At 42.5% G+C, this 22,181-nt stretch overlaps 1 protein-coding gene across 4 annotated transcripts in view; it reads right to left on the bottom strand.

Moving 5' to 3' along the window:
• Positions 1 to 7,540: 7,540 nt before the first annotated feature.
• Positions 7,541 to 22,181, bottom strand: part of LOC147441841 (GDSL esterase/lipase At5g03610-like) — a 41,821-nt gene continuing 27,180 nt past the window's right edge. For all 4 annotated transcript variants that reach the window (XM_086528235.1, XM_086528237.1, XM_086528236.1 and 1 more), the window contains exon 5: positions 7,541 to 7,924. In XM_086528235.1, coding sequence (XP_086384361.1) covers positions 7,667 to 7,924 — 258 coding nt within the window. In that variant the 3' untranslated portion in view covers positions 7,541 to 7,666. The remainder of the gene's footprint in view (positions 7,925 to 22,181) is intronic.

The following is a 22,181-nucleotide window of genomic DNA, read 5'->3' as shown; positions in this document are numbered from 1 at the left end:
TCCCCTTGGAGGTAAATTTTCCCTTGGTTTTTCTCCTCATAACTCATTGTTTTTTGGAGTGGTCTTAGCACTTGGATTTTATCCCAAAGTTAGTGTTTAAACTCCATACAATTTCACATGAAAATTTCCTCGATGATGGATTTATAAACATACATGGAAAAAGTATACTTGGATGCATTAAATCTTTTTGAAAAAAAATCAAGAGGAGAGAAAAGTTTTCTTCAATCGGGTGCTATGCGTGAAACATTCCTTGTGCGACAATAGCTCTAACCACTTGAGCTACTTGACATGGAAGTGAACAGAAGAGGAATTAGAGAACCATACATAGCATTGCATGATAATTAACACTTAAGCACACACTAGAAAGTGGAGAAGAGTGTAGACGCAAACTTGACTACTAGATTACTACAAAGTGAGTAAAAGATGCTTATTATAAGAGCAGTGTAAGCATCTCATATGGCATCATACATGATATCATATCTGAGCTCCAAATCAGCCCAATCCACTTGTGAACTCATGGGTGAAACTTTGGGCTACTTTAGGGACCTCTTAACTAAGTCTAGGTGAGTTCACACCCTCTAGTAATGGCCTCCATCGGTAACTACACCACTTAGGTGTCTTTTCCACATGCTACCACATGGTTCCACATCACCTATGCATCACCATAAGACAAGAGGTGTTCACACAAGCATAAGCTAAGGCCTATAAACCTTACACTTTGGCAATTGTGGTTGGGGACAACAATTGGTAATATTATTGGGTTGGAGCTCCTCCAATTTCATATCATCTTTGTAGTCCTCACATATGCTAGCGATAATTTTCTCCTACCGTAGCATGTTTATTCTTGGATAGATTCTTTTAAGAGTGGTTCTCACCAAGCTCTTGAGGGTCAAAAAGTGTAATAACCTATGTTGTGCTATGATTAAGCTTCACAATGTTTACATCCTTGAAATAAGCACTTAGTGTTAGGATTTGTGCCTTGATCACACCTCCTCATGGGAGATATCTCTTGCACACTGTGACTAGATACATTGAACTTGTGACTAGCTTTAGTATATACTTGCATACACTACCTTTTGACCCTTGGCTCCTCCAAATATACGCCCATATGAACATCCACAAGATAGCTGGTTGATTTACACCTCTAGAGGTTGCCCAACACATCACCAATGATGTCACCAAAATGCCCTTTGATCTGCTATATAAAAGAGCCCCTCTTGTACTCACAATCTGGTTGAATCAATCAATCCTAGTATTCAAGGTTGCATCTCTCTATTGTGTATGCTCAATTTCTCATTATCTATTGCTTGTGGTGTGTGAGATTAGTGATAATGACCTACATTATGCACACACCATGAATGCTACACACACACACACACACACACACAACACTTAGCTTCAATAATCATTCATGGGCTTAAAATATGTTTTGAGCACAAAAATGTCAAAGTGATCCGATTTTATCATGGAATTATGCCATGATAATGTACAAGCATGGTTTATCTACACATAAGGGCAAAGGTTCACTAGTTTCCATGGTTTTCTTCACAAAATTATGCCATGATAATGTTCAAGCATGGTTTGTCTGCACATAAGGGCAAAGCATTACTAGTTTCAATGGTGTCATCTATAGGTCTTCTACTACCAATTCAATTTCAAGCCTACAAATACAAAAAATAGATTTTTTCTTCTTAAATATAGAGATTAGATTGAGAGAACGACAAAGGAGTTTTGCTCAAGATCTTGGACTATGCCAAAACATCTTCTCATATTTTAAATCTCCTTCAAAACTGTGTGTTTTTTCCACATAGTTTTTTCCATTGCACCAACCTTTTTCCCATGACTTTTTTCCTTGTTTCTAATGCTTTTACTATGCACATCTGAGGGCCCTTAACCCCTAAACAAAGGAGGGTAGCTTTTGATGGGTCTCCATCCCTACATATAGCTAAAGAGACCAATGGACATTACCTCACCCATTTTGTAACCATGGGCATGAGCTGCTAGGAAGGACTGGTCCCATTTTGCTGGCACAAGAATGGTAAATCCACAAACCTAACTTAGATAAGGTTAACTAGAGCATAGCTGCTAGTATTAGCCTTAGTCTTAGGTTTATTACTTTCTAACTTAATGATAAAATAGGTTGGAAAGCTACTTAAATAATTATATCGACCCGTCCAAAGAATGGCAATCTAATCATTCACCAGATTGCAGCGCCGAACTTATATTGCGCTCTAATATTGTTTAGTTACTATCACTTGTTATAATAGTTAAATTAATGGTTCATTTCATCTATTTTCTCACAAGGTTTCTAAAAATATTATTTTATAAGAAAACAACCATATTGAGAATGAAATACCATAGAAACTAGTACTAATTAGTCTCAACAAGTCCTAATGCATGGATGTCCATACATCGGGGCCAAGACCAAATTAGAAAAGATACTGATATATACTTATGAAAATTTGTACAATGGATATCCTAGTGCTACTGTTCTAGTCCATTGGGGTGGGGCCAACTCACCTTGAACTCACCAATAGTCAAATAACTATTGTCACTCTTCACCTAGAATATTTTCCATTATTCACAGAAGTATTTTGAGACATTGTCCTAAGTATGGCAAGACATTTCTTTCCAAATTAGGATATTTCAAAAAATCTTTCCTAAATTAAAGCATATTCATGTGTGTTGTGAGATATAACTATCCATTTTTAAAACGTTTTTTCTAGGTTAACTTATTGTCTACTGGATGCAAAAACTTAAAGCACGTTAAAACTAAAATTTCCACCTCTGAGTTGACAAGAGCTACTTGGTGTGTCTCGACCAAAACACTCCCTCACAATTTCTCCACTTGTACCAACCTCATGGTCATGCCATGCTCTAGCCCACTTGGGAGAGATTTCCTTCTCAAGAGCATAACTTGTTTGTTTTGGGGCCATTATCAATATTTGATATTTATAAAGTGGATTTAGATTTTTTCCAAAACAAACTAGATATGGAAGGGATTGTAAAAGGTAGCATAAAACTAGTATAATTATTTGACTATGGCTTTTTTATATGGTCCACCAAATTGAACTTAAGCACTAGGAGTTCCCTAGATAAAAATGTGCTTTTTTACTCTTTTTATAAGTAAATAATTAGTATTTGGATACATATGTTCTTGAGATAATTATCAATACAAAATCATTTTAAAAAATAGCTTTCATACATATCTTTTTTTTTAATCTTTTTATATATTTATGATAGTTAAAATAGATTTTAACTTACTTGAGTTAATTTGACATAATTATGGAAGCTTAAATAAACTCTTCAATCATAATTAGTAATCTTATTGAACTAATTTTGACACTATTACGAGAGCTTAAAATCATCAAAATAAAGACTTAAAAAGTATCTCAAGTTTAATTTAGTTTTGCACCTATTTTTCTTATTTTTTGATACTAAAGCCATCTTATACTAACTAAATCATGAAAAATCTACTTAATCAAAATTGCACCATATAAGAACATAATTGAATCTCTAAAAACTATTCTGCATGATTCATTTTACTTGTATAAAATCTAACATAAAAGAGTTAGGCATTTTCTACATTTTTTTGTTAATTATAAGTGAAAGTGCATAGTTGTAGAAATTCAATCATTCACCTAGCTTGAAATGATCATGAATGATGCATTTGTAGAATTTTATTGAGCTAATTATGCTTATTATACTTATCAAAGATAATCTCTTACCAATTACAAAGAAAACTATGTGTATAAAGAAGATTTTAAGGGAAGATAGTCGTGTTATGAAAGCTAATGCCAATTGCATGCTTCAATAGTCTCACTAAGATTTTTCTATCTTAAGTGAGTTTGATGAAGCCCTCTTGTTGCGAATTGCTGAGATTTTTGGCTTCAATCATGGCTCCCATGACTTGAATAATTCACCCCACCATTTTTCCAAAGTTCCTAGGAGAATAAGGCCACATCAAAGCATGTGGAGCCATGTGGGGGACCATGTGCTATCTTATCCTCTATAGCTTAGCCTTAGAATAGCTTAGTACAAAGTACTACGCTATTAATATTAATTATAGCTTGAGCACATCTACTCCATTCTTGGCATAAATGCACTCAAGTGTCAGATTAAACTTCTGACAAGTTTTAGTCATAATGTTGGGCTTGTCTACCATAATATGGGGTTAGAATCACTTGCTTATACCTTTTCCCATTAAAAAGTTTTTATTGGTTTGCCATTGTGGCCTTAATTAAGGTTGAATATTTTTGTTTGAATAGCAATGTTAGGCCTTGGGTAAATTATTTTCTACCAAAACTCGAAGGGAAAACTCAGACTTTACCTTGCAAGAAAAAGGTTTACTAAATAAATCAAGAAACCTTACAACACACCTCTTCACTAATCTATGGTGATGCAATTAAGGAGGGTAGTGACACATTAGTTGCCTAACAATTTTCTCGAGCTTAACTAATCACATAAATTAGTACTAAATAAATCAAGAAACCTTACAACACACCTCTTCACTAATCTATGGAGATGCAATTAAAGAGGTAATACATTAAACATTTTTTTCGAGCTTAACTAATCAGATAGATTAGAAAATACTTACACTTAATGACAATGGTAAAAATGTAAAAAGCCGTAGTAGTGTGGCTTTTACCTCATGGCATAGCTTGATTTGAATGCTCCATAGCATCTCTTCTTGAATCTTTTGCCAAAAATTCTACAACCTCGCAACACGAATGAAATTTTGCATCATCAGATGTGTGGAGGAGAAAATTTGCACATTATATTTTTTAAAGATGGACAGAAATGCATTGCATGCATTGGGATGCATGTGCCCATCAAAAAAAGAAAAGATCATACATATAAATTATATGTATGGTGTGAACTTGGCACGTTCTCCACATTTACAATAATACCATAAGGAACATGACCTTCTCCCGTCACTTTTATCCCCTCTAGTGTTGAAGGGGGACTTATGCTTTTCCTCCAATGTTAGAGAGACTTTCCTATTAAAAAAATATCGCATCTAAACAAGACAGAACTCGTTATTGTTGATTTTATCAAGCTTGTGATATTCTAGACTTCCATTCTATGTTGTACTCTCCATGCACCCCTTCATTGAACATCGCAAAATTTCTTCGATCATTATCACATTTATCTGCAATATTTTCAACAAAGATGATGTAAAAGTTAATATGCAAATGAGTACTTGGAGCACCTTAAGCGACCTGTGGTTGACTGTGCGACCACACACACACACATCATCGTGTCACTCATGTTTATTGTGATGTCCACCTATATTTTGTATGAGACTTCTACCATAGTGTTGATGGTTGCACACACGAATAGGTTGGCCATGCAATCAACGTACACACAAACACACACACACACACACACACACACACATAGGCCTTAGGCCATTGTGTTCAAATAGGAACGGGCACCCAAGGTCCAAATTTTGGCCTAGTAAAAAACCTGCATGAATTTCACTTCCAAAAAATGCGATCTTTTGAAAATCTTAATCTCGACGTGACCTGTGCAACACCTCCTTGCACAAACTGCAACGCGACCAATTCCCCCAACATCTTCAGGCTTCTTGCGCCTCTTGATTGCATCCTCATGGTCAAGCAACCAACTCATATTTGTGATCGTGCTCTTGAACCAAGAGTGGAGACTCTTCCGAATTCTGTGTACCTCTCTTACTCATATCCCATTAATAGGAATTTCTTTTTAGTGTTACCTATACAAGACAATGTTATTTTGCCAAGTGGAATGGCTTTGCTTGCTCTATTGTTCAAATTGTTCTTAGACAATCAAGGTAACTAGATGCTCTATTGATGATCTAGCTAGTGGTTTGACTGTATTTTTCTTGGTGGATGATAGAGGTCAATTAGGCTATTAAACAAACCTAAGGAAAGCACCTCCTTCATTCCATGCTCTTGTTCTTGCTATTGCTAAGCGTTTCGCCTAGCCACTTCCTCATCCACTTGCTCCAACGTGTAGTTCCACTCAATATTGTGAAGATTACCCAATGTGAAGAGGTGCCTCTATTAAGTGGGGCATCTTCATGGTAGTTACTACTATCTCCACTTATTCAAAAGGCTACATGCAAGTCTAATTCGTATTCCAATATCCATGCAAAGGATGCTCCTCTATTACATTCACTGAGTGCTTCCAAGTTGTGGGAAATGGTGAGCAAGTGGCTAGCAAAGCACGGGAACTTTGACATGAAAAGTTTGATGAAGTGAATTTTATTTTCTTGGCTTCATGGTAGTTGATACTATTTCCACTTCTTCAACAGGCTACATGCAAATTTGATTCGTATTCCAATATCCATGCAAAAGATGCTCCTCTACTACATTCACTAAGTGCTTCCAAGTTGTCGGAAATGGTGAGCAACTAATTGTATACTAAAAGTGGCTAGCAAAGCATGGGAACTTTGACTTGGAAAGTTTGATGAAGTGAATTATATTCTTGGCATGTAGATTATGCAAGATAGGAGGCAAAAGGTGCTTTACTTGTAACAGAAACTATACATATGCAAAGTGCTCAAAAAATTATACATGGAGAGAGGGTAGGCTGATTCATACTCCATTGGATCCACATGTGAATTGTAACTGCGGGTATTGTCACATATTTGATGAGAAAGGGATAAGCTGGCAAAGCTTCCTCATGTGTTTGTACTGGTTCTTTGGTGTATACAATGATTGGGGCTCATGCGGACATTGCATTTGCACTAGGGATTGTTAGTGGAGCACAGGTGCACTACAAGATAGAGACATGTTGATAAGTTACCTTTTGTTTATCCCTCCCATGTCCTTGTTTACTTTTCGCCTTGTTTACTTTTTTCCATCAAACGTCCTGTGTTTACATCCATGGGCTTCTCCGCCGTCAATCCCACCGCCTAGGCTTCATTCAATACCCCGTGTCAAACAGTGCTGAGAGCGCCCCCCCCCCCCCCCCCCCCCCCCCCCCCCCCCCCCCACCACCAAAACCTTCTTGATCCAATAAGTGTGCCTTCGAGCCCTCCAACCACAAGCGCAACACAGTGCAACCACAAGCGCAACACAGTGCGCTGAGAGAGAGAGAGAGAGAGAGCCGAAGGCCGCCGCCCAAATTAGTACTACAAATGCGTTGTGTAGTTGGTCAACCAAATGTAAATTGTGCAAGAAACGTTGGCAATGAAGGTCTCTATAAAGCTCTCTCTGTACATTCACTAGAGGGGCAGTTTCTTAGCGACGTTGCGTCTTAGTTTATCATAGAAGTGGAGTATGTTGTTTCACAGAAAGTCCGATCAATCCTTCAGTGCGTGCTGTAGAGGATCTGGCCTCCGTTGCAACCATTGTGCCCTCCACCAAGCTGCAGATTTTTTTGTACCTGCCAAGCCTTGTTGACCTCCAGCCAATGCTCTTGTGCAATAAGAGAGTGATAAGATGTAATTTGCAGGAACTGCCAATTTTGGGCTTTCTGCCTTGGACTCTCCAATCTTGCCAAGGGTGATCAACTCTCTCTCTCTCTCTCTCTCTCTCTCTCTCGCACACACACAAACACAACATTTCTTGCTGGCACATAAAGTTTTAGGGAGGATACAATAGAGTGGATACATAGTTCATCCAACAAAACAACAATATGGTTATGAATGTTGCTGCACAACTTGCATGAAAATCAAGGGCTATGTAAATAAGGTACCCCTGCATTGGATACCTCTAATATGGTAAAGGCCCAAACAATACTTTCGATAGAGCTTCCCAGCCTGCTTGACTAGGATGCACATTGTCCCAAAAGAAGAAGTCCTTGGCAAATTCACAAACTTTATACTGTTTTCTTCCAAACAGATCCTTTTCCCCGCATGTTGCTTCTCCAATACCCTCACAACATGGCCGTAAATTGACTCTCCTTTGAAAGTCTGAATTTTCCTCCAATAAATCATCTGCATTGCATAATACATCCATAAGCCTAGTGTAACCGGCCTGTACAACGTAAAGGACGGTACTATTTCAATTACCTATTTACTTTACACAAAGCACTGAGAAGGAAAGAGAGCACAAATGTGTCCAACAAATAGAATATCACTGCGCACAAGAGACCGAGACCCTGTAGGCCCCAAAGACTGGCGCCCTTTTCGGTAATTCTTTATTTAATTTAAAGTAGACAATCCGAACACTTAGTACAAGCTTTCACAAAGCTGTCCAAACCTGGCCAGGGTTGAAAACGTAGGTTTCCGACCTGATTTCGGCAACATAACGACGCAAAAACCCCTGTAGGGCAAAAGTACCTGTCCAAAACAGATTCCCTCGCTATCTGGAAGCTTTTTGGTGAGCTGCCACAAAAATTCAGCATGCTGTACTTCTCTGTTTTTCACTGTCGGGTGCCCAAAAGCTTGTACACACATCCCAAGGCTTTCACGGGGCTCCCCTGGTGTTTCCTTGTAGTTTAGGTGCGAAACCCTAAACCTGCAGAAAAACACAACTGGTTGTAATTCTCTGTTTTGGATCGTTTTTCGCGGATTGAACACGCCTACGCGTGTCCCAAGGGCTCCCGCACGCAATGGGACAATTCCCTTGTGAATTGGATGAGTTTCCACACGAGAAAACTCTCCAAACTCGCAATCTTTCGCAATGGAACTGTGCGTACATGTCGGGGATTAGCAGTTAGCTAATCCGGTTCCTATTCAGAACGCTCTTGCCTTGGCAATCGCGCATAAACCCCCGTAACTGTACATATTCATCTGAGTAGCCCAATTAGAGGGACATTACCATATGTGCCAAAGGGGAGAGAGAGATGCACGAGAGCAAATCAACGCGCTACATGAGACAGAGGAGAAGGCAAGCTTTCCATTAAAGCTGTAGACCTGCACCCACTACTCACACACACACAGTAGGTCACTTAGTAGCAAAAATCAGCCTCCTCTCTCAAATTGGGCGCCCCGAAAATGGATGGCACTGAAGCACGCGACCTATACCCAACCATTGGGGCGAGTGCGAGGCCCCGATGAGTAGGAGGGCGTGGGGGTCGTGGCGTAGCTCCGACATGGGCCCGAGTGAAACAGCCCCCAATATCTTGGTGGTAATAGCAATCCCCTCTTCATGCTGGAGCAAAAGTGCCTGGAGCCGCCATGTGTCCAGTTTGCCCCTTTTGAGTTAGTTCCCTAGTTCTCACTAACTTATAAAGTTATAAGTAACTTTTCGAGTGGCCCAGATTTTATTTGGCGCACACCGGCTTTCATACTCATCAGAATTCAGTGCTAACTAGCCCGACCAGTCCCAGACTGACCCTAGACTCCCGATGTGAGAAACCTGTTCGGCTGCAACCGTTTCACACCGGCCATGCAATGTCCACTTGCACCTTTTCAAGGGTTCCGGGGAAAACAAGTAAAAATAAAAATAAATAAAAATATATAGTACATATTAAGAGAAGGCAACAGAAAAAAAACACCTCCTCGTGACACACCCTACCCTTGAAATACTGCAAGCAACCTCGCTTGCATGCCAATAATACATGTGGATATCTCCTGATATCACATATATTCTATGATGGGAATCCAAGATATACATCCTTCCGAAAATGTAGCGTTGGACGATTAAACAAATCCCACCAACCTGGCTACCACACATATATCAAGCATAGGAGTCTTCTAGTGTACTCTCAAGCACAAACTTCTCTAGCTAAATTCTGTATGGAAAGAGAAGATACGATTGCTTGACTACTCTCTTGAGCATCATGAACCATGCTCTTGCCTTCCCCAAAAAGGCTACATCAAGTCACTATGGGTTCCATCTGAAAGGCTTCAAGATACAATTGCAATAGCTGAGGTGAATCAACCAATTCAGACTCTTCCATCCATTTGGCATCCAAAGATGGATAGTTCTTGAATTTCACCAAGTAGTGTCTTGCAACCTTTCCTTTAACCGTCCTTTCTTTATGTGCCAATACCTGTTCAGGAACAAGGATCTCATCCAATTCTTCCACGTCGGGTTATTCCTCATCAAGCATATTCTCTGGCACATCAGGGTCTTAGAAGGCTGACATGAAAAGCATTATGTATTTTCCAGCTTCTGGTAGCTTCAACCTGTAAGCTACATCGCTGATCTTTTCCGAAATCTGAAAAGGAACATAATATTGCCTTTTCTTTTCCTTAATTTGGCCTTTTCAAAGCGCAAAAGCACCCAATCATTGAGTGAAAATACAAGTCCACGACGGTGACGATCAGCAGCTTTCTTTTGCTTAGCTTGAGTCTTCTCAAGAGTAATCTTTATCTTCCTATATGTTTCATCCATATCTTACACATACTTGTCTGCCTCAAATATCTTGTCCTCAGTCTGCAAAATGGGCGGGACTTTCTTCCCTCCTTCCACTATCTCAAATGGTGCCTTACCTCTTGATGTATGCACAATGTTATTGTAAGCATGTTCAACCAATGGGAGATGGTGTTCCCAAGTTTCCTTGTGCTCTGACACATAACATTTGAGCAGATCCAGGACAATAGAATTTGCCTCTTCTGACAGTCCATCAGTTTGCAGATGAAACGAAGAAAAGAACTTTAGCGTAGTGCCCATATTCTCAAACAATGCCTTCCAGAAAAGACTTGTCATACGTGGATCCCTGTCATTGACAATTGATTGAGGCATCCCGTGATATTTAAAGATATTGCTCATGAATATCTTGACCATATGTTCTGGCTTTATCTTCTTCCTAACAGGAATGAAATGGGCCTACTTACTGAACCTACAAATAATAGTCCAAATCCCATCATTGCCTGTTTGCGTTCTTGGAAGATTAAAGATAAAGTCCATCACTATGCTTTCCCATGGCCTATCAAGGATCGGCAATGGCTGCAACACTCTTGGTTGCTTTTGCCTGTCACATTTGACTTTTTGGCAAACTAAGCATGATTTTACAAATGTGTCAACATCTTGACGCAAAGCTTGCCAATAGAAGAATGCCTCAACCCCTTTCACTGTCGCATCAATTCCACGCTGCCCAACATAAGGTGGAGCATGACTTTCCATCAAAATCTTTGGCCGTAACTGTGTAGTAACGCATAACTTTCCATGCATCATGAGAAAGTCATTCTTAAGAATATAGTGCTCATGATGTTGCCCATCAACAAGCTAGTCATAGATCCTTGCAAAATGAATCTTCACCATATTATGTCTTCATTTCGTCTAGTTCACAATGGTACGGAATTGACACTGCTGAAATTTGGGGCTTTCGTGACAACGCATCAGCCACCACGTTCTTTTTTCCTTGCACATGCACAATCTAAAAATGGAACATTGACAAGATGTCTGTTTGGACAACAAAATCAACCCCTAGCAGATAGTGTTTCCAACTAGAGCATGAATTACTGCCAACAATTCTTTCTCATAGTTGCAAGTTTCTTTCGGTCTTCAAAAGAATTCTACTCTCGCATGCAATTACTCGGCCATTCTGCATTAGAACTGCACCAAGACTATGGCCACATACATCACGTTGAACCACAAAAGGTTTCGAAAGATCTGGCAAAATGATTACCGGATCTGAAGTCAACTTCTCTTTCAAGTGTTTGAAGGCTAAAATTTCCTTGGCTGTGCACTTGAAAGTAACTCCTTTTCCTTGCAGTGCATGGAGTGAAGAAGCAATCTTAACAAAATTTCGGATGAGCCTCCTGTAGTAGGAACATAAGCCTAGAAAGCTTCGAATGTCATGTACAGACTTTGAGTCTGGCAATGACCTAATTGCTTCCACTTTGGTAAGATCCATGCGTACCCCATCCTTTAAAACAATGTGCCCAAGGAAGTGAATCTCTTCCAAAAAAGAATTTACTCTTCTTCGCATTAATGAGTAGCCTGTTCTTACATAACTTATTGAAAACTACAGTCAAGTGATCCCTATGCTCCTCTTCGGACTTTGAGTAGACAATCATGCCATCAGAGAAGGTACCCACGAAGTTTCTATGTGGTCTAAAAATTATGTCCATCATTCTATTAAACGTGGCAGGGAGCATTTGTGAGACCAAATGGCATGACAAGAAACTCATGGAGACCAAATGTTGTCCTGAACGCAATCTTATGGACATCTTCTGACCTAATGCATATCTGATGGTACCCACTCTTTAGGTCTATCCTTGTAAACAATTACGCTCCCTCAAGCCGATCAAGAATGTCATTTATCCTTGATATGGGGAACCTGTTCTTGATGGTATTCTTATTTAAGGCACGATAGTCACTGCACATGCGCCATGAACCATCCTTCTTCTGCACTAGGAGTACAGGCAAACAAAAAGGGGATGAACTGGGTTGAATCAACCAACCCCTTCTCTAAAATCTCGTTGAACTGACTCATAATCTCTTTTTGCTGGGCTGCACTAACCCTGTATGGTGGTCTATTCGGTGGACTAGAACCAGGCATAATTATCCTCAGGTCTCTCAGGAGGTAACTCCCCTAGCAAAGAGTCCGAAAAACAATCACTAAAACCACTCATAAAAGTTGACATGTCTTTATCTAAGGTAGACAAATTAGATATAACTTCAGGTACTTATTTTGCAAAGATCAAGTACGCAGAAAGATGATTCTTTATTACATATGAAATAGCAAAAGCAGAAACAATTGGAACAGACTCGCCTTTAACCTTTACATCAAGGACATGAGCCTTTCCTCTATGTACAAGGGTAATCTTTTGTTGTAAGTATCCACCATAGCATGCAACCTGTAACACCATGGGAACCCGGTAACACATCACAGCCCTCAAGTGGCATAATATGAAATTCTTCCGTATCCACATAGCTCTGAATGTGCAGACAAAGCTTCCCCAAACATGCTCTGAATGACTTTAAAGGGGCGCCAATTTTGGGCCTACAGGTTATCGGCGTCTGCTCGTCTAGCTTCCGAGCCGTGTGTGTGCATAAGTGTTAATTCCCGTCGCAGGTTCCCTTTGCAAAGTGCTCTGTGTGTGTCTCTAAAGTAAAGAATTTCGGGTGAAAGCCAAGGCCTACCACGTTACGGGTCGGTTTCAGACCGACACCCTGTAGGCCCCAGAGATTGGCGCTCCTTTTGGTATTTTTTTATTCAATTTAAAGTAGACAATCCGAACACTTAGTACAAGCTTTCACACAAAGCTGTCCAAACCTGGCGAGGGCTGAAAACACAAGTTTCCGACCTGATTTCGGCAACATAACGATGCAAAAACCCCTGCAGGTCAAAAGTACCTGTCCAGGACGGATTCCCTCGCTATCTGGCAGCTTTCTGGTGAGCTGTCACAGAAATTCAGTGTGCTGTAATTCTCTGTTTTTTGTTGTCGAGTGCCCAAAAGCTTGTACACACATCCCAAGGATTTCACGGGGCTCCCTTGGTGTTCCCTTGCAGTTTAGGTGCGAAACCCTAAACCTATAGAAAAACACAGCCGGCTGTAATCCTCTGTTTTGGATCGTTTTTCACGGAGCAAACACGCCTACGCGTGTCCCAAGGGCTCCCGTACGCAATGGAACAATTCCCCTATGAATTGGACGAGTTTTCACGCGAGAAAACTCTCCAAACTCGCAATCTTTCGCAATGGAACTGTGCGTACCTGTGGGGGATTAGCAGTTAGCTAATCCGGTTCCTGTTCAGAAGGCTCTTGCCTTGGCAAACGCGCATAAACCCCCAAAATTGTACATATTCATCTGAGTAGCCCAACTAGAGGGGCATTACCATATGTGCCAAAAGGGAGAGACAGATGCACGAGAGCAAATCATCGCGCTACATGAGACAGAGGAGAAGGCAAGCTTTCCATAAAGCTGTAGACCTGCACCCACTACTCACACACACACTGTAGGTCACTCAGTAGCAAAAATCAGCCTCCTCTCTCAAATTGGGCTCCCCCTCTTCATGTTGAAAGTGGCAAAACTGCCTGGAGCCGCCATGTGTCCAGTTTGCCCCTTTTGAGTTAATTCCCTAGTTCCCACTAACTTATAAAGTTATAAGTGACTTTCGAGTGGCCCAGATTTTATTTGGCGCACATTGGCTTCCATACTCATCAAAATTCAGTGCTAACTAGGCTCTAGCCCGACCAGTCCCAGACTGACCGACCTAAACTCCCGATATGAGAAACCTGTTCGGTCGCAACCGTTTCACACTTGCCATGCAATGTCCACTTGCACCTTTTCAAGGGTTCCGAGGAAAACAAGTAAACATAAAAATATGTAGTACATATTTAGAGAAGGCAACAAGAAAAGTACACCTCCTGGTAACACCTAGTACCAAGCACACAGGTAAAGCAGCAAAATCTGCAAAGGAAACTATGTCCCTCAAGATCGACATGTTTCCAAAAGAAAGCAAGCTATGCCAATAGCATCCTTTTTTCCCATAAAAAAGTGTTGTAAGATCTATTATCATGAAGATTGAGGCAAGCTTGAAATCAACAGGTTGAATCCACTCCTTTGTCACGAATTTCTTGGGATGAGACAGAGTTAACCAATTTGAATTTGACATTTTGAGGGTGCTAACAGGCTGACAGTACTTTGCCGAGTGACTTTATACGATATGTACGTAGATTGATTTCCATGATATAAAATTGTTATGTTTAGAATTCCTTACAACAGATTGATTCATGCACTCTTGCAAATGTGTGTTTGTTTGAGTGTGTGTAAAATGAAATGTCTGTGACATTTTATCTAGATTCACCAATGAGGTGATATGAATTTTGAGTGACAAGATTTAGCGCATCAAGATAACTATTACGAATCAAGAAAATCTGAATGTGATGGCTAAATAAGTCATGAAGATGACAGTTCGTATCTAATGTCTTGACAGGGATAGTAATGTGGGTGCGATTGTGACTGTTCAGTAACCAACGGTCTTTGTGCTAGTGCATGGTGTGAGTAGTCAAATTGCATGTCTGCATAGAGTCGGTGTCTACTGGGCTGGTCCACTGCTCACTCTGTTTTGCAAGCATAATCAGCGGCGTTTACTCTTCATTTGAAAGGGGGGGGGGGGGGGGGGGGGGGGGGGGGGGGGTGGGGGGGGGGGGGGTGTCACAAAGTGATGACATGGCGACACTAACTGAACAAAGGAAGAGAGAGAGAGAGAGAGAGAGAGAAGAAAGTTTTTGACAGATGACGTGGAAGAGAGATTCTGACAGAAGACGTGGAAACACCGTACGAAGGTGTTGACGTGGCCCAAGAACATGTCGTGTTTCTGTCGGTATTTGTGGGCTCACGCGGAAGCTTTTTGTAACGGAATTTTTGAAAGCGTTGACTTTTATGAGCTTTATTTGAGCTTATGGGGCGCCATGTTTTTAGCGCACTCAGGTTCAGGGACGCGAGCTTTAGTATCTATTGCTTTTGGTCTCAATGCCAATACAAGTGTGCCTTGGGGGTCTCTTTGATAGATCAATGCATGTTTGCACAATTCCAGAGTGGACTCCTTGGCAATTGTATTCTTTGACTAAATAATATTAAAGAAGTACCGAAAAGGGCGCTTGATGCCAATGCATCTGAGTAGAGAGCTCCACTCTATCGTGTCTCGACTCAAGTTGTTGTGAAGTTCAAGTACTAACATTTTTTTTCGAGTTCTGACATGTGTCTCCAGTTGTTTCATCGCCTTGCTAGTGGCTTGTTGGTTATAGATGTCAAATTGTTGAAGAAATTATAAAGTTTTTTTCTAATTTTTGACGCAAGAGAATGCAAAGAACTTGATTGTATACCACCGTCCTTGAAATCCTTCGGATGAGGAAGAGAAAGCACTGGTGGTGGTTAATAATATGGGTAAGCATAAGGGTTCCAACGATGAAATCCAAGAGGTGGTGGAAAAGGTGATACAAGAAAAGGTTCTACAATTATGTTGCGAAAAACACCACCAAGAGGAATAACAGAATCTCCTGACTAATGACTCAAAGCTCTTCAACTATCTAGTGCCAGAAGAGGTAGCAGGTGAGGCATAACAAGAGGCATCATGAAATTGAAGAATTGCTATAAATTCAGTGTGTTGAGGATCACTTAAAAGTGAATCTTGCAAACTGCAAATACTCGTCCGAATCCATAGCTTCCAATTTTATGTTGATGTAGGATCCGCTAACTTGTCCAAAAAGCAAACTACTGATGCTCTGATATCAATGTAACCGGAAGGACAAGAGTAAAGTCATGAAAGTGTGGCATGCGAAGTTGCCTCTGAAGGAGCGACTGTTTATGTGGAGATGCATCGTTGGGGTTCTCCCAATTGGCAATTTTTTGCGATCTAGAAGATTGGCCTCTTCGCAATGTGTTCGATGTGGTGCAGCCGTTGAGAACATTCCACATTTATTGTGGTCTTGTCCTCGTACGCTACAGTAGACTGCATCTCTTCACACATGTTACCCTGGCATGCATTTTGGTAGATCTTTCTGGCTGTTTGGAGTACTTCAGCCGTTGCTTTGGCCGTATGCATACTTTTTGGCTGGGTCAGATTCTGGGTGCTCTGGATGGTGTGGAGAGCACGTAATTCCCTCATGTTTCAACAGATTCACGTGGAGTATGTTTCCTTCTTCAAGGCATCTCTCCGACAGTCTCTCCGAGTTGCCTATGACTTGGACGAGCTTCCCACTAGCCATTTCGAGCTCTACTTTGACTGTTTCAGATTTCTTGTTTGTAGTATTTTTCATGAATTTTCCTGGTCTTGAGGTTTCCCATTGGTAATTCGATCTGACATTACAAAAAAAAAATGTGTGTGTGTTACTTGAAAATCCCTCGAAGGCCCAAATGGTCCCGATTCTGAGGGCAAGTACAAGACGGTTTACAAAGCATGCCTGAAGGCGACATCCAGAAAATGGTAGACCATAATATAGAGTTCGAAACAAACCTGCTGACTCGAAAGCAAGGAAACTATTAAATGGACAGTAAGGATACAAGATTCCTTAAGGTTTCAAATCCCGACAATGTCATTGATTGGGGACAAACGGTAGTACCAATAGAGCCAACAGATAAAGTCTCTGGAAAACCACCTAGTTGGTTTAGCTGGATTTGTCTTCTCACATTCGAGGATAGCTAAGAGAGTGAGGACTGATGATGATTTTGGGAGTTTATCATTGGGAAAACGGGGGTTTGACAGAACTCCTATGGACTTTAATTGCCAATCCGAGACACTCCAAGCCAGTAAAATCATATATGTTTTCAAACTAGATGAAGGGACGCCATTACCTAAATACATCTCTATTGAAAACTAAAAAGCCAAGGGAAAAAAACTCTCCTACCTGGCAAGGTAAGGGGAGACAGGATGACAGCTGCCTTTGAAAGATAGCCACTCCCACCAAAAGCTCACTCTGCAACTGCATACCAAAGACCAAGACCACCAAATATCCACCATAGGTGATGAGTAAATAACGGTTGCCATGGCAGTAGCTCAATGTGGGGCAAAGCCCACCAGCCAGTACCATATGAAAGCAAGGGCTATAGAAATACACGAGGGAGGGAGCAGTCGATGACGAAGATGATAGGAAAGAAGGAACTGGCAGAACCAAGAAATCTACCGAAAGAGAGAAAAACAATGGCCCTAGGAGCATTAAAACTCGAGCAAACAAGGAGATGTCAACCAGGGTAGAAGACAGTCCACTTGTTGAAGGTGGCTCCTGTAATCCAAAATGAGGGAGGGAACTCCATGAAGAAAGTAAAGGAAACTCCGAGCTCCACCATTAAGACCTTTATTAACAGAACATGGTAGAGGAATAAGAGCAGGAATCTAGACGCACCACCACATCCCAAAAGAAAACAAAAATATGCAAACACAAAACACCAAAAACCGTACCAGGCAGACACACTTACACACACACACACACACACACACACACACACACACACAAACACCCACTCACACACCCAAAAGCAAGCCTGAGAGGTGTAGAAAAAAAAACAACCAAGCTTCACTCACCCACACCCAAAACACAGACACCCACCGAAGTAAGGAGGAAGAAACAAAACATGCACACAAAAACCAACAAAACGAGACAGCAAAAGGACAAAACCAAAAGAAGGCAACAAACTCTACATCAAACGGGACCATTGAATGCAAGCAAGTCGCGAGCTGGCTCATTGAAGGAGACAATGGGCAAAATTGTTGGCAACAAAGAAGAAAGGAGTGGCAAGCAAGCACCAACAGGATGGAGAGCAAACGCAAAACTGCTCCAACTGAGGTGGCCGTTGCAGGGCTACTCCTCGAGACTGCCAAAGGCACCAAAGGAAGGTGGCATCGTGGTGGCAGCAACAGCCGGTTGGCATACTAAAGCAAGAAGAGTAGGGGATGGAGCACATGGCGGGGTCGTTGGCGAGGGCACGGCCTGAAAAGAGGGCATCGACCGAGGGCGGTTGGGTGGCTAGGCGCACAATGGTCTACCACAAACGACAGTAGGCGAGGCAGGTAAGGCGGCCGCACAGAGCGGCAACAGGAGGGTGGTGTTGCCAAGAGAAGGCACGCGAGCAAGTGCGGTAGCAGCAACAACAGCAACAACACGGCAAGGGTTTCCATCTCTCTCTCTCTCTCTCTCTCTCTCTCTCTCTCTCTCTCTCTCTCTCTCTCTAGGGATGGAAAGGTGGTGATATTGGAGCGACGCCCCGCATGACGGTGCGAGACCTATGGGACCACACTAAAGATGGCAACCTGGAATTGTAATGGGTCGCTGAGTCTTGATGTAGGGGCCTTTGAGGACAGCTTCACGGGGAGAGACATCATTTTCTACTCTGAGACGCATCAAGCACCGGGACAATCCATGCCACAGGTGAGCGGATATAGATGGGAGACAGCCTGCAGACAGGAGACCAGTTCGGAGCATCGAGGATGGGGCTCAGGGGGAGTGGCAGTTCTATTCAGGGAGAACTGCAGCCTATGATATATATAGCACGCAAGGATGAACAGGCTAGGTACATGTGGGTGAGGCTCAGGGCAGAGACGGGCAAATACCTCTACATTGCTATTTGTTACTTTCCTCCTAGTACGTCAGTATATGCATCACCTAGAGGACAATCTCCCTTTGCTATTTTGGATAATGACATATGGGAGTTTTCCAAGAATGGTGACATTATCATACTAGGGGATTTCAATGCTAGGACTGCCCACCACCAGACAATATTTTATGATACTTCCGAAGAGATGCTTAGGGAGCTGGACGTCACAGAGATGGGTCTATCCAAACTATCACAAGATGAGGAATACACTGAATATGGCAGATACTTGATAGATATGGGAACCGCACACAGATTGGCCATTGTGAATGGCCTACAAAGGTTTTCGACAGCTGGAGGTTTTACTTGCTTTCCACACCGACATGGTGCCAACACACTGGATTATGTTATGGCCCAGCCAGGTCTCATTCCATTCTTTCAGGATTTCATGGTGGGCACTAGGCCAGTTGGAGTAGCAATTGATCATGCTATCGTGTCTTTCACCCTGACCTTTGAGTTCAGCACAGCTCCTTTAGGAGAGATCCCCACACACACTCGGTATACCTTCATGAGGGAGACGGATTCTGTGTATATGGATGAGATATACAGGCAGCTATGCACCCAGGAGCCGGGACGGCCACTAGATGAACTCACTCACATATTGTCAGAGACGCTCCATGATGCAGCATCAGAGGCATACCCCCACAGCCAGCCCACACGGAGACGATCTGGGAACATGCCCTAGAACAGTTGGTATGATGAGGAGTGCAGAGAGACGAGGATCAAACTACAGAGGGAAGTGCTCACGGGTATTACCACACATAGACAGTCACGGATTATCTTCCGCCGCCGAGTGGGATGAAAGAAAAGGGCCTATCTATCTCAGCTAGAGCGGGATCTATATCAGCTAATTATAAGTCAGGACTCAGGCGAAGCATGGAGGCTATTCCACGAGCATTCACCACCGCCTGCGGTCACCTCCACTGAGACATGGGGGGAATATGCCACATCTCTCTACACAGCATCATGGCAACCACCTCTGCCGTACCCACTAGAGACATGCCTAGAGACATGTTCTTTCTTTACTGCCGAGAGGGTAAGGAAAGCCATTGACAGGATGAAGACAAGGAGAGCACATGATCATGATGGTCTGGTAGCAGAGCACTTCATCCATGCCAGGGATATGCTTGCAGAGCTCCTCGCTATGATGTTTAATCGAGCCATGTATGAAGGCTTCCCGGAGACTTGGAGTATGTCTATGATTGTGCCTATTTTCAAGTCAAGAGATCCCATGATTCTTGCGAATTATCGCACCATCATGGTTGGCCACACATTAGCTAGGTTGTATGCATCCGTCCTTGAGCAGGAGCTGAGTAGATGGGCAGAGAGAGAGGATCAAACTACAGAGGCCACTAGATGAACTCACTCACATATTGTCAGAGACGCTCCATGATGCAGCATCAGAGGCATACCCCCACAGCCAGCCCACACGGAGACGATCTGGGAACATGCCCTAGAACAGTTGGTATGATGAGGAGTGCAGAGAGACGAGGATCAAACTACAGAGGGAAGTGCTCACGGGTATTACCACACATAGACAGTCACGGATTATCTTCCGCCGCCGAGTGGGATGAAAGAAAAGGGCCTATCTATCTCAGCTAGAGCGGGATCTATATCAGCTAATTATAAGTCAGGACTCAGGCGAAGCATGGAGGCTATTCCACGAGAATTCACCACCGCCTGCGGTCACCTCCACTGAGACATGGGGGGAATATGCCACATCTCTCTACACAGCATCATGGCAACCACCTCTGCCGTACCCACTAGAGACATGCCTAGAGACATGTTCTTTCTTTACTGCCGAGAGGGTAAGGAAAGCCATTGACAGGATGAAGACAAGGAGAGCACATGATCATGATGGTCTGGTAGCAGAGCACTTCATCCATGCCAGGGATATGCTTGCAGAGCTCCTCGCTATGATGTTTAATCGAGCCATGTATGAAGGCTTCCCGGAGACTTGGAGTATGTCTATGATTGTGCCTATTTTCAAGTCAAGAGATCCCATGATTCTTGCGAATTATCGCACCATCATGGTTGGCCACACATTAGCTAGGTTGTATGCATCCGTCCTTGAGCAGGAGCTGAGTAGATGGGCAGAGAGAGAGGGAATAAGAGCACAAGGGCAAGCAGGTTTCAAGAGAGGTTTCTCCACTCTTGACCAGATTCTGACACTCAGAGCTATTATTGAGGAGGGTAGACACCATGGCAAGAGAATCTATTGTAGCTTTGTGGATTTCCGCAAAGCTTTTGACACAGTGCCGAGAGCCAGACTTATACACAGACTACAAGACATGGGTGTGCCTACAGAGCTGATATGGGGTATTCTGGCTCTATACAGGACAGTGATGGGGCGGGTACGCACCACTGAGGGAATGTCTGACATGGTCCACTCCACTATTGGAGTAAAGCAGGGATGCCCCCTATCCCCGACTCTTTTTGGGATGTATGTGGATGAGTTTTCAGACTATGTAGAGCGGCAGGGGGACAGGGGGGCTCAACTAGTAGGGACATGGATTCTGTTGTTACTATATGTTGATGATATTGTGCTGATTTCAGACTCCCCAGAGGGAATGCAGCGTCATTTGGATGCTCTGCATACATTTGCTTGTGATAGTGGATTGTCGGTCAATCTGGGGAAAACCAAGGTTATGGTGTTCAACACCACACCACAGTGGGTCAGGAGGTCGGCACCCACATTTATGTATGGCCAGGAGACTGTGGAGTACACAGATGCATATACCTATTTGGGGTAGTATTCGGTGGACCGGTGTTTTCACTGAGGAGAGCATCAGACACTAGACTGATGAGAGCATATGCAGCCATATGAGATTATCCGAGCCAAGCTTGCTGAGGACATCGAGGGAAAGACAGTCTCAGAGACGAATCACAGACTTCTTTACACCAGACAGAGGAGAGTCAACGGAGCAGTCATTACAGCAGATCTCAGAGCCTACTCATACTAGAGGTACACTGCTTGACAGAGCCACTAAACTTGGGAGATCCAGACGTCCACGACCTCGGAGGGTCTCCCACTACCGACGAAGGTTGCAACAGAAGATACAGATCACTCTAGCTTGACATGCAAGACGCCCAACCAGAGTTCTGACCATGGAGGAGGTCGATGAGATCCGACAACGACCGATGAGAGATTTCATCTGAACCCCCCCCCCCCCCCCCCCCCCCCCCCCAATTTCCTTTCTCCTTAGTGTTTTAGTGTTAGTTCTTTGGAACTTGGTAACTTGGTAACTTTGTAATTTCCGTACT

Source organism: Adiantum capillus-veneris, chromosome 14 (assembly GCF_014529385.1).
Source record: "Adiantum capillus-veneris isolate H3 chromosome 14, ASM1452938v2, whole genome shotgun sequence".
Lineage (NCBI taxonomy): Eukaryota > Viridiplantae > Streptophyta > Polypodiopsida > Polypodiales > Pteridaceae > Adiantum > Adiantum capillus-veneris.
The sequence above is the reverse complement of the archived record's forward strand: the minus strand, read 5'-3'. Positions and strand labels throughout refer to the sequence as shown.